This window comes from Lutra lutra, chromosome 1, assembly GCF_902655055.1.
Source record: "Lutra lutra chromosome 1, mLutLut1.2, whole genome shotgun sequence".
In the NCBI taxonomy this organism is placed as follows: Eukaryota; Metazoa; Chordata; class Mammalia; order Carnivora; family Mustelidae; genus Lutra; species Lutra lutra.
Genome location: NC_062278.1, coordinates 213,405,913 through 213,424,762, shown reverse-complemented (window position 1 = coordinate 213,424,762; position 18,850 = coordinate 213,405,913). Strand labels below are relative to the sequence as shown.

The 18,850-nt window shown below is 42.9% G+C and overlaps 1 protein-coding gene across 4 annotated transcripts in view; it reads right to left on the bottom strand.

Annotated features, from left to right (window-relative positions):
* ADGRE3 (adhesion G protein-coupled receptor E3) overlaps positions 1-18,850 on the bottom strand; it is a 46,478-nt gene that overhangs the window by 5,826 nt on the left and 21,802 nt on the right. For 3 of the 4 annotated variants that reach the window (XM_047700039.1, XM_047700031.1, XM_047700056.1), the window contains exons 6-13: positions 17,511-17,694; positions 14,150-14,269; positions 8,237-8,421; positions 4,986-5,153; positions 1,795-1,992; positions 1,281-1,516; positions 513-579; positions 203-294 (exon numbers count right to left, since the gene is read on the bottom strand). In XM_047700039.1, the coding sequence (XP_047555995.1) occupies positions 203-294; positions 513-579; positions 1,281-1,516; positions 1,795-1,992; positions 4,986-5,153; positions 8,237-8,421; positions 14,150-14,269; positions 17,511-17,694 (1,250 nt within the window). The remainder of the gene's footprint in view (positions 1-202; positions 295-512; positions 580-1,280; positions 1,517-1,794; positions 1,993-4,985; positions 5,154-8,236; positions 8,422-14,149; positions 14,270-17,510; positions 17,695-18,850) is intronic. The other variant, XM_047700048.1, reaches the window with a different exon arrangement.

Genomic DNA, 18,850 nt, shown 5'->3' with positions numbered 1-18,850 from the left:
AAGGGTCTTTTTGTCACCAAAGCTTAGCCTGTACTACAGCTAATACAGCTTCTCATTAACCATGACACTGGGAGATGGTAGTGGCTTTGCTAGTTCCTGAAACTTAGTTGTGGGTGTATGTGTGTGTGGATATGTAGAAAGGACCAGTGGGGCATAAGTAGAGAAAAGAGGGGATCAGAAAATACCATTTACCTCACCTTACCTTATATTCTGGATGGTTGACACTTCACTGTTGAGTGAGGAAAGTTTCCTTTTTAAAATCCAAAGGATCAGGAGAAAAATAACTAGATTCACCTGCAGGAATAACACAGCTCATGCAGAACACAAGTTAAAATAATGCACCGTGTCTGCTGTAAATTGCACACAATTCCCACCTCCCTGCATGGGGGATTGAATTGGTAGCAGGTGGAAAATCAACTCATACAACTGAGAAAATACATGCCCCTTAAGCATAAGGGGCACCCAGCATGCCTGGTGCTTCTTCTTCAGTTGGGAACAACACACTCACTCACACAGATAATGGCGCAGACAGGGCCAAGGAAACTCCAGATGAATCCCTGGTCCAGGTTGAGCCAGCAGCTGGGAACAATGGGAAAAGGGGCACAAAGAAAGATCAGAGAAAGTGCATGAAATGAACACCTTTTCCTAATGCTTATCCAGCATCTCCTGATAATGTCAGTGGATTACAATGAAGGTTTTGATTGTTCATTACCACGTGTTAATGCTACACTAAACATTTTACGAGCATAGTCCTGCTGAGGTTTTAGACCAGCATTGTGAGTGTGGGACCGTGGGGACAACTGTTATCCCCATTTTGCTAATGGGGACACTGAGATTTCAGGACTCAAGGTCCCAAGTTATGGGGAAGATGGAGCTGGGAGTTAACCACAAAATGTCTTCTTTCCAGAACCTTCCACACTCTTTTTTTCCCTAAAGATTGTATTTATTTATTTGAGAGCAAGAGACAGAACACGAGCAGGGGTAGTGGCAAAGGGAGAGGGAGAAGCAGGTTCCCCACTGAGCAGGAAGCTGGACACAGGACTCTATCCCAGGACCCTGAGATCATGACCTGAGCTGAAGGCAGACACTTAACAGACGGAGCCACCCAGGCACCCTAAACCTTCCACACTCTTACTTGTCATCTTTCCCTGCCTCACCGGGAAAGAAGTTAGAGCTGTTACAGCCGAGGGGAAAGGAGAGTGGGTTCAACGTGGATATTCCAATCATCGTTAACACTGTCCTTAAAACTGTCCACAGCACAGGGTGAGAGTTGAGCTCACCGATCAGGTGTTCCATAAAGGTCAGACTTGATCACAGCAGAAATGGCCACAATTATAGCTGGGACTCCATAGCCCACGGGGAACATGAGCTTCTTCATGATCTTGCTCACGCTGGAGTAGTTGACCACCGTCAGGTTACGTGCAGTGAGGAAGAGATTCAGACCCTCCAGCAGCATCCAGGTGAAGGAGGCCAGGTAGAGATAGTGTAGGACACCCGCGATGATGGCGCACAACACCTGGGGTGGAGAATGGTGTCACCAGGAAGGATTGTCAGGGAGGAGGGTGGCCCTAAGACCTGTACCATACCTTGCCATTGGAAAAACCCTCAGGTATATGGTCGAGTTGTCAGGAGAGGGTTTGTCTTTTAGTTTTTTAGTCAATGTGAAATAGGCTACTTACGCCTCTAACCTTCCTGAGAACCAAGACCATTTTATTAAGGTATCATTGCAGCATGGCTCTATGAACTGAGCACCCCTGGGGTAGAGCAGGTGCTCCTCTGTGACAGTGTCATTACCTTGATCTCAGTCTGGTCGATGGCCGTGAGGAAGAGCAGATGGGCCAGGAAGAGGCAGATTGAGAGCTGCAGGTGGATCGAGGTGCTGGTGTTCTGGATGGTTTTGCACAGCAGGAAGGTGAGGGCTGCCAGGAGGAGGCACAGCAGAGAGATACCCAGCCCCACATAGGTGATCACAGTCAGCCCGGGATCCTTCTCCTGGGACCCAGCAAAGAGGACATCATAGTCAGTCTCCAGGATTAATCCCCCTCCCTCATGGAAAGGGGCATCCCAAGCATAGGCATGATTCCCGATGATAGTGTAAGACGTGTCTTTCAGACTAAGTTTTTTCCCCCAGCTTTATTAAGGGATACCTAATGTAGAAAATACTACACTTATTGAATGCACACATTTTGATGAATTTGGACATAGGCACATGTCTAGGATGCCATTACCACAATCAAGGTAATAAACATATCCATCACTTCTAAGATCTGTGTTGCTTTGTCTTTTTCTTTCTGTGATAAGAAACAACATAAGATCTATTCTCTTAATAAGTTTTTAGGTGCACAACTCTCTATTAACTAGAGGCTCTGCATTGTACAGCAGACTCACATTGAAATGAATGAATATGCTAGGCTAAGTCTTGCATCCAAGAGATGTAGGAAACCCTGTGTAGTAGAGGCTGTTAGCTTCTTCACACCCAGTGGTACCTGCCCTTTAGCTGCTTTCTGTGAAATCTAGTGACCCTGACTGAGAATATTTCTCTTGCCATATGAACATGCTTGGACATGCCAGAAGGAGTCACAAGTACCATGATATGAATGCCCCTTGAAAGCTGCCCTCAAGCAATAAAATTATGGCATTGGAGGATAAACACCCCAGCTCCCTCACCTTTATGTGGGAAGACTCTGAGATGCATGTTCTGTGATATCTCCCAGAAGTACCCAATGGGATTGAGTCCCAGTTGTCTGAGGGAGTAACTTTCTCTTTAACACATCCTTTATTGGCTGCCTTCTCTTCTCTGTCTTACTTCCCTATTGTCCTATTGATGTGACTTAGGGTCACCTCCCAAAGAAACTACTTGCCCTCAAACTTTTGTCTCAGGATCTGCCTTTAGGAGATCCCAAACCAAGACATATATATAATTCAGCTCTTGGTGACTCATTTCCTTAAGGACAGGAGCCAGGAACCTGCCAAGCCACGCAAACTTAGTTAAGACTTACAGGTAGGAAATGATAGTTGCCATCCCTTATAATGATAAAGGGATTTTCAATTGTTTCAATGTCACTTTATAGAACTTTTTAATCCCTTGCTTTTTGAACCTTAAAAAATTGTGAAATATAATACACAGACAGAAAAGAACATACACATAAGTGTACACATGATTGAAAGTTATTAAATGATTGGTAAGATCACTAGTCCATAGACATTATCCCAGAAGCTCTTTCCAATTGCAAATCACCTTCTCCCCCAGAGGTAACCATGATCCTTTTATGATAAGCAGTTCCTCTCTATGTCTATAGTCTTACTACCAAAATATGCAACCCCTGAGAATATGGCTTAGTCTTGTCTGTTTTTAAATTTTGTACAGATGGAAATACACTCTGCTCCACACAGTCACTCAGAAACCCATAATAACAGAGGCTTCACCATCTGGAGAATGTTGCTTCCTTGTTACACTGGGGGATCCCACAAGGGATTTTCTATGTCTCATCCCAGAAAAGTAGCATTGCTTTTCCTTTTCAGATTTTTACTTAAATTCTAGCTAGTTGATATACAGTGCAATATTGGCTTTAGAAGTAGAATTTAGTGATTCATCACTTACATACAACACCTCGTGCTCATTATAGCAAGTGTCCTCCTTAATACCCATCACCTATCTAGCTCATCCCCACCCACCTGTAGCATTGTTTTTAATAGCCCTCAATGGAAACAACCTAGATGCACATTAACTGTAGAATGGATAAATAAATTGTAGTATATCCATGCAAAGGAATATCATATGGCAATGAAAATAAATGAACCAAAGCCATCCACAGCTCATAGATGTAATGATGAAGGAAAGGAATGTTTTATGTTTTTAAACCCATTTTAGCTTGCCTGCTGCCCTCTGTGATATGAGAGGTCAGAGATTTCCCCCAGGTGTCATTCTGGGGGTACTACCTCCGTCTCTGTGAGGAGGGGTGGGATTCAGGACTTCCTGTGTCCTGTCACTCAGCCTATGTTATTAGTGACTCCTCTGACCCCGCCTTGAGGATATGTGTCCAGTCTTCCACCACCTCTACTCCTGCCACCCAAATACTGGTCGCCATCATCTTTCTACGAGTCTGCTCCTGCTGTGTCATGATGTATGATCAATCTGCAAGCCAGAGGAATGTTCCAGAGGAAGTTCTAGTGACAAAAATACGCAGCATCTGGGATGCAGACCCTCCATTGCCATCCCACTGCCATTCGAATGAAACCTAAATTCCCAACAATAGCGTTGGGGGTCTGACACATTCTTCTTGCTCCCATCTCTTTAACTGCATCTCCTTCCACTTGCCCATCATTCACTTTGCTCCCGCCACACTTTTTTCTGGAAGATGCTAAGTTTGTTGTCTCTTCAGGACCTTTATCTACCCACAGAGCTCTTCTTGGGATGCTTTTCTCTAAGGACTTTTCCTGGCTTTTTTTTTTTTCTTTCCCATTGAGGTAAAATCCAAACAATATGAAATTAACCATTTTAAAATATGCAATTCAGTGGTATTTGATACATTCACAATGCTGTACAACCACCACCAGTGTCTAGTACCAAAATATCTTCATCACCCCAAAATACAATCCCATGCCCATTAAGCACTTGCCCCCATTTCTCTCTCTCCCCAGCCCCTGACAACCAGTAAGTAAATTTCTGACTCTCTAATTTTGCTTGTTCTGGATATTTCATATAAGTGGAATAATAGGTAGCCCTTTGTGTCTGACTTCTTTCATTGAGTACGTTGTTTTCGAGGCTCACCTGTGTTATAACCCTTCTGACTCAATATTCAGACTGCAGCTCAAATGCTTAATTCTTGTAGATGTCACCCTGACCTTTCTATGGAAACCAGCATGCTTTCTGCAATCATTCACTCTAGTCCCTGGTGTTTTTTCCCCTTTTTCTTTTAAAAGAGTACTTATCTAGTAGGAGCTCACATAGGATTAGCTGGAACAATTAAATGTATACATTGTACCTGGCTGGTTAAGGCCATGAGGACAGCGAAACTGGACAAGTGGGTGGAGTTGCATACGGTGTGAGTTTTGTTCTCTTGTATCAGGAAACAGCCGTCCCTGGACCACTGGCCATGGTCCCCTGTGCTTTTCCAGTACACGCAGAAGGACTTTCCTTTATTGGGCTTCATCTGAAAGTAAAAGAGGCTCATCATGTTCTTCCTTGGGAGGGACAACCCTCAAGAATGTCGATCTACATGGGGCGGGGGGCAAGCGAGGAGATACAGGGCTTAGAAGTGACTCAGGTGATTTCTATTTTGAGTGAAGAAGATGGCTGCCAGAACACCTGCTCCCTATAGTCCCAGCTCTCTTGGGGTTCCACATACCATAAAACAAGATCAAGTCTCTCTGGGAGCCAGAATTTTACAGGATGTCATTGGTTTCAGGACTTTACCCCCTACCATGGATGTCAGATATAAACAAAAAAGTAAATAAATAAAAAAGTCTGTGCCTCGGGACGCCTGGGTGGCTCAGTTGGTTAAGCAGCTGCCTTCGGCTCAGGTCATGATCCCAGCGTCCTGGGATCGAGTCCCACATCGGGCTCCTTGTTCTGTGGGGAGCCTGCTTCTCCCTCTGCCTCTGCCTGCCACTCTGTCTGCCTGTGTTCGCTCTCTCTCCCTCTCTCTCTCTCTGACAAATAAATAAATAAAATCTTTAAAAAAAAAAAAAAAGTCTGTGCCTCATACAGAGTTTTCTCCTAAACACTCTCTAGGACAGATTTCCCTGATTTCTTCACACCAGTTCTGTCCCTGACCCCTTACAACACAAAGATTGCCACAACAAGAGGGGAAGTTTAGGAAAGAAATGAAGAGAGAGAATAGAATTAGCCTTTAACCTGTTCTTTTTGTCCCAAGGGTTTCCAGAGCTTCACTTTATGGGGCCAAGGAGATGAGTCAAACACTCTCCTGTTGGGGGGCCGTATCTCCTTTGATAATCCACTAGACCACCTCCAAATTTCTTGCTCCGCTCCAACTGCCCCATGCCATATATGAAAAATTCCATACTTAGGTTGCATATGATAGAGAAAAACCTACATTTCCCACTCCCTCATTCTTATTTTCTTTAAAATTAAGAAGTAACTTTATTTTTTCCAGATATAACTGACATAAATTATGTAAGTCTAAGGTATATAACCTGAGTTTTTGTTATATGTGTATATTGCAACATGAAGTTAGTTAATGTCCATCACCTTATGTAGTTACAATTTTTATTTTATGACGAGAACTTAATTTACTCTCTTAGCAACTTTCAAGTATGCAATATAGTATTGTTAACTGGAACCATCATGTTGTGGGTTACATACCCAGAACTTATTCTACTTGTAACTGAAAGTTTTTTTTTTTATTTTTTTTTATTTTTTAAGATTTTATTTATTTATTTGACAGAGAGAGATCACAAGCAGGCAGAGAGGCAGGCAGAGAGAGAGGAGGAAGCAGGCTCCCTGCCGAGCAGAGAGCCCGATGCGGGGCTCGATCCCAGGACCCTGAGATCATGACCTGAGCCGAAGGCAGCGGCTTAACCCACTGAGCCACCCAGGCGCCCCTGAAAGTTTTGACTGTGCAGAAACCTTTGATGACTTTCTGCACTTTCTTCCTCCCATCCCCCACCCGTGGTAACCAAAAATATGTTCTGTCTGTGAGTTTGGCCTTTTGAAATTCTACACATAAATAAGAATATACAGTAGCTGTCATTCTCTGCCTGATTTATTTCACTTAGTATAATACCCTCAAGATTCGTCCATGTTATTGCAAATGGCAGGATTGCTTTCAACTCTTACTTTTACAACAAAGCCGAAAGGCAAGGGAACAGATGAATTTTATTACATCTGGGTCTGGCTACACCTTCCTGCCTTGAAGAGTTTGGGCCGAGAAGGGGAAAAGGAAGGAATTCAATAAAAATTTTTTTCTGATCAAATTATGTAGTCTTAATAATTAATACCAGGCTTTTGTGTGGGAATGAACACCATGTCTCAGTTCAAAATTCATGGACATAAAATTGGAAGTACCTCCATCTAAAATAATCGCATGCACTAGAATTATGCTGCTCAGGAGAAATTCCATGTGAGCTACTTGTATAATCTGAAATTTTCTGCTAGCCCCATTAAAAAAACTAAAGAAACCTTTCAAATTAATTTTAACAATATATTTTACTTAACCCACTATATTCAAAACACTATCTTTGGGGTGCCTGGGTGGGTCAGTGGGTTAAAGCCTATGCCTTCGGCTCAGTTCATGATCCCAGGGTCCTGGAATCAAGCCCTGCGTCGAGCTCTCTGCTCGGCAGAGAGCCTGCTTCCCTTCCTCTCTCTCTGCTTGCCTTTCTGCCTACTTGTAATCTCTGTCTGCCAAATAAGTAAAATAAAAATCTTTAAAGAAAACACGCTATCTTTTAGTATGTCAATATAAACCAATATAAGCAATTATTATAAAAATTATTTTTTAAAAAAGATTTTATTTTTTCAAAGATTTTATTTATTTAATTGAGAGAGAGAGCGAGCGAGCGTTAGTGAGCAGGGGGTAGGGGACAGAGGCAGAGGGAGAAGCAGATTCCCTGCTGGGCAGGGAATCTGACGTGGGGCTTGATCCTAGTATCCTGAGATCATGACCTGAGCTGAAAGCAGGCACTTAACTAACTGAGCCGCCCAGGTGCACCAAAAGATTTTATTTTATTTAAGTAACCTCTACACCCAATATGGGGCTCGAACCCATGACCCTGAGATCAAAAGACACATACTCCCCTGATTGAGCCAGTGAGGCACCCCTTGAAAGTTATTAATGCGTGAGAGACTGTGGACTCTGAGAAATAAATTGAGGGTTTTGGAGGGGAGGGAGGTGGGGGAATGGGTGAACCAGGTGATGGGTATTAAGGAGGGCACGTATTGCATGGAGCACTGGGTGTGGTGCATAAACTATGAATCTTGGAACACTGAAAAAAAATTAAGATGTTAAAAAATTATTAATGATATAGATATTTTGCATGCTTTTTTTTTTTTTATGAAGTCCTCAAAATCTGGAACTACCAAGTCTAAATCCGGAAATACTAAGTCTTCAAAATCTCAATTCAGATGCATGTTTCAAATGTTCGATTGTTACGTGAGGCTCCTAGCCAAGGTACTGGACAGCACAGCCCAGAGACACTGGCCGGGGAGGGTATGCACACTGTTTGCTCTACCTCCAAGACACCTAAGCAAGTTCAAACTGCAGCTCTGACTCACCTTCATGTGCTGCAAACTCAAAATCACAGACTTGGAGAGAGATTTGTTCCTTTGGGGTCCAATAGCGGCACTCACTACCTCAGAGTTCAGGTAAACTCGGTCTTTCTCATTTGACTCTTCAAAAAATGTTGCATTTATGATGTTTCCAAGGGAAGAATAGGAAATAAGGGCAATTGCCGTGGGACCTGAGAAAACAGAAAAATGGGGGTCTTCAAAAGTGCCACCATTCCTGCCCACACCCTCCACGCTCACACACATGATATGCACACAGGCATACATATGCATGCGTAGTCACCCACATGAAGGTCAAATGAAATAGAGATTCTCACTGTCTCTCCCTTTCTCACCTCTGAGACAGATACTATGCTTATGGCCTTGAATCCTTTTTTGTATTGAATGGGGTAAAACTTGGGGGAAGAGAAGAACTGGACAAACCAAGAGAGGTTAAGCTGATTTGCATCAGAACTGACGTGGCTATAGCTTTAGGAGAAGATGCTGTAAAATAAGATGGGAGGGGGGCAAATAAGAGGCGGATGGAATTTTGAGGGGGGAGGTGGGGGACCCCAGGTGGGTCAATCGTGAAGAGGAAGATTAGGGGGTTAGGTAAGTCTTCTGTGATGTCATTCCATTCCTCTGTTGCCTCCTGAAGAGACTTCTGATCTCTTCTGATATATTTTTCAAGACTTTTAGAATTGGTTTTGCATTCCTTTTGGATGAAGCATAATGTTGAGACTGGACTCAAAGAAATCCATTAACAGTTGGGTTACATGTATGTCTGTCTATTCGTATGCATGTATGAATGGAATCACCCCCTCCTATATATTATATATGTAAACCAGATCTAGAAATAATGTATATAGAAATCTATGCCACTACCTCTATCTATCATCTATCTATCTATCTACATATCTTTCCATCAACTTTTTTTTTTTAAGATTTTATTTTTTTATTTGACAGACAGAGACCACAAGTAGGCAGAGAGGCAGGCAGAGAGAGAGGAAGGGAAGCAGGCTCCCCACTGAGCAGAGAGCCCAATGTGGGGCTTGATCCCAGGACCCTGGGATCATGACCTGAGCCTAAGGCAGAGGCTTTAACCCATTGAGCCACCCAGGTGTCCCAACTTTTTTTTTTTTTTTTTGATGGAATACCTACTCAGGTCCAGACACTATTTAGGGGATACAGTGGGGGAAAAAGAAACCATTTCTGCTCTTACAGAGCTTACTTTCTGGTGCAGGAGAGAGACAAACAAATATAAACAAATCAGTAAAAGTATATGTCAGAGAATGATCAGTCCTAGGGATAAAATTAAGTGAGGTAAGGGGATGTTACTTCAGACAGATTTCAGACAGCAGAGTGAAGGGAGGGAGGGCCACGTGGGTATACTACAGAAGGTCTGAAATAACAAGGCAAAGTCCCAGAGACTTGAACGTGCCCAGATGGTTCAGGGAGCAGGGAAGGGGGAGGAGGTCAGTGTTGAAGAGGGGGGTGTGTGTGTGAGAGTGGGAGGAGGTGAAGGCAGGGATGTGATGGGGGCAGATTGTGCAGGGCTTATAGGCCTTGAGGAGGACTTTTGCTTTTATTTTAAACCAGAGAAAAGCCACTGAAGGATGTTAAGCAAAGGAGTGCCATAATTTAACATATTTAATTTTTTTATTTTTACTTTTTGTTTTTCTGTTTTGGGGGGTTGGGAAGAGGGAGGGGAGTGAGAGAATCTTGAGCAGGTCCATGACCAGCTCAGAGCCTGACACAGGTCTCTACTTCACAATCCTGAGATCCTGACCTGAGCTGAAATCAAGGGTGGGACGCTCAACTGGCTGAGCCCCCCAGGTACCCCAATTTAACATACTTTAATAAACTTAAAAAATAGATGTGTACAGGCTATATTTATATCACATATTTATGATTTTATTACATATTAGAAGGACATGCACATGACATATATCAATAGGATAGTGTTATGAGCTAAATTGTGTCCCCCCCAAAATCAAGTTGAAATCCAAACCCACAGTACTTGAGAATGTGACTGTGTTTGAAGACAGGGCCTTTATAAAGATAAGGCTAGAGGAGAGAGGGACTGATTTGGGTGCTGTGATGACACGGGCAATCCTGGGAGGCCTCATGGAGGAGATGAAAGCTAACTTGCATCTATGAGTAAAGAAGAAGAGATATGGACGCACAAAGAGATACCAGGGATATGCACTCAGAAAGAAGACCATGTGAAGACACGGAGAAGTTGGCTCTCTGCCAGGGAGGGAGGCCTCGGAAGAAACCAACCCTGACAATGCCTTGATCTCAGATTTCTAGCTTCCAGAACTGTAAGAAAATAAGTTTCTTGGGGTGCCTGGTGGCTGAGTCATTAAGTGTCCGCCTTTGGCTCAGGTAATGATCCCAGGGTCCTGGGATTGAGCCCTGCATCGGGACACCTGCTCGGCGGGAAGTCTGGTTCTCCCTCTCCTACTCCTGCTGCTTGTGTTCCCTTTCTCGCTGTGTCTGTCTCTATCTAAAAGGTAAATAAAAAATCTTAAAAAAAAAAGAAAATAGATTTCCCTTGTTTATATGTAATAATCAGTTAGTAACTACATATATATATATATAAACATATAAATTAACATATATATATTTGTAGTTAGTTTGAATATAGTGGGTTATAGGGCTACAGTATGGATTATGGGATTATAAGATGTTATCACTAAGTTTTCTTTATTCTTTGTAGCTCCCAAGAAGCCCACACTGCAGTTAGGATTGTAGGGACAGGAAATAGGTTAATTGGTTTCTGGATTAATATCCCAGCCTTGCCCCTTACTATCTACGCAGCTCATCCTATCGGAATAAATTCCTTGGTAGGTTTCTCTAATCGGGTTTCTCTGGTCCTGCCTGAGGGGTCAGAAGCAATTCATTTCTGTTTCTCCGAGTTAATGACAGTTTCCATTTGTCAGAATGAAACAGTGGTGGGTGGTTGGAAAAGAAGGGCAGGTGATATGTCCACCTGTTCTCATGCATAGAAATAACTTATTTTTGGCCTGAATTATTCTGGTTAAGAGCAAAATCGCAAGCAAAGAGAAGGGTGGCTGTAGATGTCCACAGTCAGCTTCCAGGGGCCTGGGTTTTGTTCTCTGGGATGTTTTACAGGGAGAGGATGTCATGGGATTGTATGTTTCAGGTTACCAAGGACTGTCCGGGTCCACCTCTGGGGGGTGTCTGGTGTAATTCGATAGCACCTCCTTTCAGTCTTAAAGTTGTTACTGTTTGAAGGTCAGTCACTCTCCACAAGCAGTTCTCATGGGGTTAGGGGGCGATTCTGCCCCCTTTGGGGACATTGGGCAATGTCTAGATGCATTTTTGGTTGCCACACTGGGTGTTTGCTTCTGGTGTCTAGTGAATAAAGGCCGGGGTGCTGCTAAATAGCCTATGGGGCACAGGGTGGCCCCCATGACAAAGAAGGATCCTGTCCTAGACAGGACATGGACAGAGAAATGTCCCTCTGGGAGCTTGTCACATATCGTTCATCGGGTTGTTTTCTCTCATTAGGAATATTGAGCCCTTCACCTAAACATGGATTTAATTCAGTGAACATTCATCACTGTTCTCTACATAATGAGCCCATACTGGTGACTCTAGAGAAAAATAATTCATGATTGCCATCTGTATGGGGATCCAGCCTGGTGGGGGAGACAAGGACATGACAGTCAAGACACAACACAACATGCTAGATGCCAGGATAAGGCAGGTTCAAGAGACGGGGGTAGTGCAGTGGAGGGAGGGTCTGACTTTGGTGCTGTGGTGGAAGTGGGCAGTCTTGGGAGGCTTCACAGAGGAGGTGAAATTTGAACCATGCTGAAGAGTAATATTTCACCCAGTGGCTTGGGGGTGGCATTCCTGGCAGAGGAACAGCCAATGCAAATGTTCGGAGGGGAGACTATAGGGCCCATTGGGGGAGGGTAAATAGTCTTCCACGGGGTACTTCTATGCCAGGTGCCCCTTCGGGCACATGAAATCACATTATGAGGTCTGTAACTCCCTTAAACAATTCAGTGTAGGCTGTTCTCGTGGGCTGAGCTGTGCCGTCACCGAATTCACATGAAATCCTAATCCCGTACCCCAGAAAGTGATCAGAGAGCATGTGGGGCTGCAGGTGTGCTTTGTATGGCTTGCACTGTGGAGTTTTGCACACTTTCTACAAATTGTAAAATTCAGAAGAAACTCCTGGTGACAAGGCAAGCGTGAACTTGTGTGGTTGGAGGTTGGCCTCCATCCTCTGCCCGACACATTCTCAAACACCGGGGATTTGAATTCTTATCTTCTTAGGGGGAGGAGAGGAAGTGATTGGAACTGATTGTCTCATGACGCTTTCTCAGTTCAGCATGTGGTTGGTTTTCCACATTTTGATGCTTTTACTTGGGGCCTTTCGCTGTTAGTACAGACCAGCTGTACCCCATGTTTACAAGATTAGATTTTAAGACCCCAATTGTCATGCTATAGCAGTTATAACGATAGGGCAGTTATTGTAAGACCAAATTTAAAAATTGAAGGTATTCATGCAACCAACCCAATTTTTGTTTTTTCTTACAAAAATAGAAAGTCTGGCAATACTGGAACAATTAATGGTAATAATCCATTCCTTCATACACAAGCTGTAGCAGATGCTGTAGACATCCTAACTTGATTCGCTTGGCACTGTGGGGTACCTTATATGTTGATGGATTCTCCAGCAAGCAATGGCAACTCTCTGCCTAGGAGAACTGCCTGCAGCGAATGTGCAGTGAATGTGTTGGCTTGGTACACAGGGCAGAATGGCAGGGCCCTCAACCACTGATGGATCAGAGCGGCGCTCTCTCCTTGGATGGGAGAGCTCAGTGAGATGACTCATGGCTACCACCAGCAGTGACTTACTCACTACCATAATTATTAATGCCTGTATTGGCTGTCTCCTCTTCCTCGTCTCATTTCTTTTCTCCCCTACTGGGATGGTTAATTTTATGTGTCAATGTGGCTGGGTCATGCTACCCAGATATTGGGTAAAACGTGAGTCGAGGTGTTACTGTAAAGGTATTTTTTAAGACGAGAGTCACATTTAAATCAATAGACTTTGAGTAAAGCAGAGTACCGTCCACCGTGTGGGTGGGCTTCCTCCAAACAGTTGAAGGCCTTAAGAAAAAGACTGCCTTCTCCCAAATAAGAAGGAATTCTGCCTGTAGCTTATCTTTGTCTGCAGCTACAACATCAATTCTTTTTTTTTTTTTTTTTTAAAGATTTTATTTATTTATCTGACAGAGAGAAATCACAAGTAGGCAGAGAGGCAGGCAGAGAGAGAGGAGGAAGCAGGCTCCCTGCCGAGCAGAAAGCCCGACGCGGGGCTCGAACCCAGGACCTGGGATCATGACCTGAGCCGAAGGCAGTGGCTCAACCCACTGAGCCACCCAGGCGCCCCTACAACATCAATTCTTGCCTGGGTCTCCAGCTTGCTGGCTAGATTTCAGACCTGCTACCTTCCACAGTCGCAGGAGCTAATTTCTTAAAATCTCTGTCCCTGTTTCTCTCTCCATTCCCCTGCCCACCCCCCACCACACTGATCCTGTTTCTTTGGAGAACCCTGACTAATACACCTACTGAAGCTTTCTGGAATCACCCCCAAATAAACTCCTTACTCTTCTCTCAGGGACTGATTTTGGGTGAACCCCAACTGAGACCAGGACAGAGCAGCCCCTAAATTGCAAAGAAGGGTCTTCCATGCTGGAGAAGAGAAAGCCTCCACTTTGGGAAGATTTTTTTTTTTTTTAAGGAAAAGACTCAAATGACACAATCTTAAGGTAACAAACCCATTTGGAAGGAGCCTGTTGGTGACTCTCCTCATGACTCATACAGCAATAGTGATCTGTGTGTCTTAGATGTTCTGAATACAGCCACCAAGTGTACCTTGTATGTTTCCCTGCACGACGTCATTGCAATGGATGTCCACTGAGTTCATGTGGGTGTTTAAGCTGAAGATCTGTTCTTCTTCAGAGCAATTGTCTGTAACAACTCGCGTTTCAATAGCTGGTGAGAAAAGCAATATGCAAGCTTGCCATTATTATAAGCTTTAAACACGCATAGCAACACGGACGGGTGACAATTACTGAATGTCTAGGACATGCCAGGCACTGTACATTGTCAAATAACCTGTGAGGGACCCTTATTTTAATGAGGAAACTGAAGTTCAAAAGTTAAGTAAGACCGTAACTCTTGAAATACCAGTTCCCAACTACCGTTCTCTAGCAATCATCTTCTTAAAAATTTTTAAATTTATTTACCTATTGAGAGAGAGAGAGAGAGAGTATGACCAGGGGGAGGGGCAGGGGGGAGAGAATCTTAAGCAGGCCCTGTCCTAGGCATGAAGCCTGGTGTGGGGCTCGATCTCACGAACGTGAGAGCATGACTTGAGCTGAAATCAAGAGTGGTAGGCTCAACTGACTGAGCCATCAAGGGGCCCCCTCTAGCAATCATCTTTGAAACAACAGTTCTGTTTCTAGGAATTTATTTTCAGAAAACAATCATGGATGGGAGGGTAGATTTAGCTATAAGAAAGTTCACAGCAGCAGAGATGATAGTGTGAAAAATAGGAAATTATCTAAATGTTCAACAAGGAAGATAGATTTAGTAATTGATGGCTTATCTCTATAATAGGGAACCATGCTTCCAATGAAAATAAAGTCACAGGAGAATTGCCATCAAGAAACAAGATCATGAAAATATTTAACTTAAATATTAGCAGATGGCTGGAGGCTGGCTGTGGGTTTGAAATTGTTGAAACTGGGTGATGGGTACATTCCTCCTGTGTCTGTCTATTCCCTGATGAGGGGAATGAAACAGTGAGGTGAGGGCAGTGGTCTGTCCCATCAGTTAGGACCTGGCCAGGTCAGGAAAGATGAGAGCTTATTATAATATGGAAAATGGTTTAATTTTGAGTGAAATGAATGAATGAGTCCTGATTCTAGTTAATGAATGTGTCCTGATTCTAGTTTTCCAAGAAGGTTAGGCATGGGGTTTTATTTTATATTTAAAAATTTATATGAATACCTAACTTTTGTAGCAACATGGACAGGACTGGAAGAGATTATGCTGAGTGAAATAAGTCAAGCAAAGAAAGGCAATTATCATATGGTTTCACTTATTTGTGGAGCATAACAAATAGCATGGAGGACAAGGGGAGATAGAGAGGAGAAGGGAGTTGAGGGAAATTGGAAGGGGAGGTGAACCATGAGAGACTATGGACTCTGAAAAACAATCTGAGGGTTTTGAAGGGGCGGGGGGTGGGAGGTTGGGGGAACCAGGTGGTGGGTATTGGAGAGGGCACGGATTGCATGGAGCACTGGGTGTGGTGCAAAAATAATGAATACTGTTACGCTGAAGAAATAAAAAATTAAAAAAAAATTTATAGGGGCACCTGGGTGACTCAGTGGGTTAAGCCTCTACCTTCAGCCCAGGTTATGATCTCAGGTCCTGGGATTGAGTCCCGCATCGAGCTCTCTGCTCAGTGGGAAGCCTGCTTCCTCCTCTCTCTCTGCCTGCCTCTCTACCTACTTGTGATCTCTCTCTCTCTCTCTCTGTCAAATAAATAAATAAAATCCTTAAAAAATTTATTATTATTATTTTTATAGAGCATAAACTATCTTAGCATACAAATTGGTAAAGCAAAATGATTAGATAGGCATACACTGGTCCTTAGATATCCTTGGGTTGAATAGAAACACAGCAGTGTTTCTGGAGGCAAATTTGGTGAGATGTATCAAAGTCTATAAAACGTTTCTTTTCTCCTTGATCTAATGATTCTTCCTCTATGAATCTATCCTAAGAAAATATAAAAAAAATGAACACAGTTAAATTTTCAATGGTCTTTTTCATGGGGTTACTTGGCAACCACCCACATTCCCCAGAATAGGGAACTACAGTATAAATAAACATACAATATAAGTAAATTATATACAATGCAATTTGATAAACCATTGAAAACAATAATGTAGGGAATGATGATGTATATAATTTACACAGAGAGATGTTAGTGATGTAATAAGTAAAAACTGTATGTCCAATGTCACAAACACAGCAAATATGCATCTGTATCAGACAAGCATCTATGTGGTTATAGGATAGGAACACTGGGCTGTGGGCAGATTTGGCTGGTCTAAATTTAGTTTTGTTTATGTGTTTTTTTCCTTTTTTTTTTTAACACTTGGCTTTGCTATGATATTTTATTTGTTTTTATTTTTTATTTTTTTAAAAGATTTTATTTATTTATTTGACAGACACAGATCACAAGTAGGTAGAGAGGCAGGCGGGGGTGGGGCAGGCTCCCTGCTGAGCAGAGAGCCTGAAGCAGGGCTTGATCCCAGGACCCCAGGATCACAACCTGAGCTGAAGGCAGAGGCTTTAACCCACTGAGCCACCCAGGCACCCCTATTTTTATTTTTTAAAAGAGCGAAATGATTACTAAAGATCAAGCTGTTTAACATGTCCTGTCACGTGGTTATATTATGAATATGTATGAATATGTATGACAAGTATGACAAAAGTATTTTTATTTCAAAAATATGCAGTAAGATGTTCCTTCTGGGATGGAACTATGATATGGGTCAGTAGGTATTAGGCGTTGGATTAAAAAAAAAAAAACAAACCAAAAAAATTACTTTTAAGCCCAAATCCCAGATTCAGGATTGGAAACAGCAGTCTTTTCTTTCTTTCTTTTTGTTTTTAAAGATTTTATTTGTTTATTTATTTATTTGAGAGAGCAAGTGAGAGAGCAGAGAGAGAACGAGCAGGGGAGGCACAGAAGGGAAAGCAGACTCCCCACTAAGTGGGACCCCGACATAAGATTTGATCCCAGGACCCCAAGATCATGACCTGAGCAGAAGGCAGCTGCTTAACCAACCAAGCCACCCAGGCACCACCTTTCTTTCTTTCTTTTTTTTTTAAAAACAGGTCTATGGAGCTGTGATTAATGTGAAAGAAATTGTACATAATACAGTGTACAATTTGATGAGTTTTATTGAGTGTATATACCTGTGAATATACTATATTCCTATGAAACCAATGCCATAATCAAGATACTGAACGTGTCTCTCATCCCCAACAGTCTCCTCAAATTTTCCCCTTCCTCCCCCCATCACTATAGATTAGCTTGCATTTTCTAGAAGTCTATATAAATGTACTCAAGCAGGGTATTTATTTATTTTTCTAATTGTGTAACTCAGACTCCAGCTTATAATTAGCCCCTGTGTATCAGGCCAAATCCTCTTCTTACCCACAGTACTGTTGTGGATTTTCTGGATTTTTTGCTCTGGGGATTTCAAGGCAGTGTCTAGAGCATCTGTTTCCAAAGTCTGGAGAACACCTGTGGCCCAAGATGCAACTTTTTTCTTCTCTCCCGTTCCCAGCAGAGTTTTATTAGCGAGAAGTGACTCGAATGTCTCAACAACATGTTGCAGCTTTGAAGATACAAAGAATAAGAAAACAAATCCAATCTGATAGATCTCACATCCGGAGGGAATGTAGAAAGCATGAGAAGGCAGCTTCTGGAGCCAGAGGACCTGGTTTCAATCCACCATTGACCAGTTGTGCGAACTTGGAAAAATCACGCAATTACTCTGTGCCTCAGTTTACCCAAATTAGGATAGGCACAGTAAAAGGACCCCATAGAATTTTGGGGAATATTAAATGAATTAAGAGATGCTACCTTTTTTGAACAGTCTCTTTGGCTGCTATACACCAGATGAAGGTTCGTTATTATGAACATCTTTTACTGACAGGGGAAGTGGTAAGGTTGCCAGAAATAGACCAGTGGTTCTCCATTAGGGCGATTTTGACCCCACAGGGACATTTGGTAATGTCTGGAGACATTTGGATTGTCATCACTGAGGGATGCTACTGATATCTGGTGGGTGGGGGCCAGGGATGCTGCTCAATGCCCTGTAACACACAGGACAGCACATCCCCGCCCCCTCTGGAAAGTGACCCAAACTCAGGTGTCGATGGTGCCAAAACTGAGAAAATGTGAAGTAGAGTTATAGCTCAAAAGACATTCTAACTGGCCTTTTTAAGTCAAGAAATTTATCTATGAAGTAAAACAAAGAGACAAGCCAGAGGGGAGAAGAATGAAGAGCCAAGGTGAAGTTTTATAATTATCTGTGTAATATAATTGTAATCTAGGTGACTTGAAAGATGATTTTTATGCGAATCCCCACATCCTTGTACTTAAAGTGTGGTCCTTGGACCAGCAACATCAGCATCACTTGGCAGCCCGTTTGGAATGCAGTCTCTTGGGGTCCTGAGTCCAAATCCGTACTTTAACAAGCTCCCCAGGGGATTTGTTGCACAGACACACTCCGGGGATATTGCAAGTTTGGTTCCAGGCTCTGACAATAAGGTGAGTATTGCGGTAAAACTATTCAAATAAAGTTTTTGGTTTCCCAGGACATATAAAAGTAAGTGTGTAACAGCATTTTGTCCAAAAACGTACAAACCTCACATCACCCGGCACTCATCGTGGCAAGTGCGCTCTTTACTCCCCATCACCTCTTTCACCCATGAGCCCTGGGTGATGTGTGGGAGTGTTGAGCACCTTATATATATTGGACACCTTAA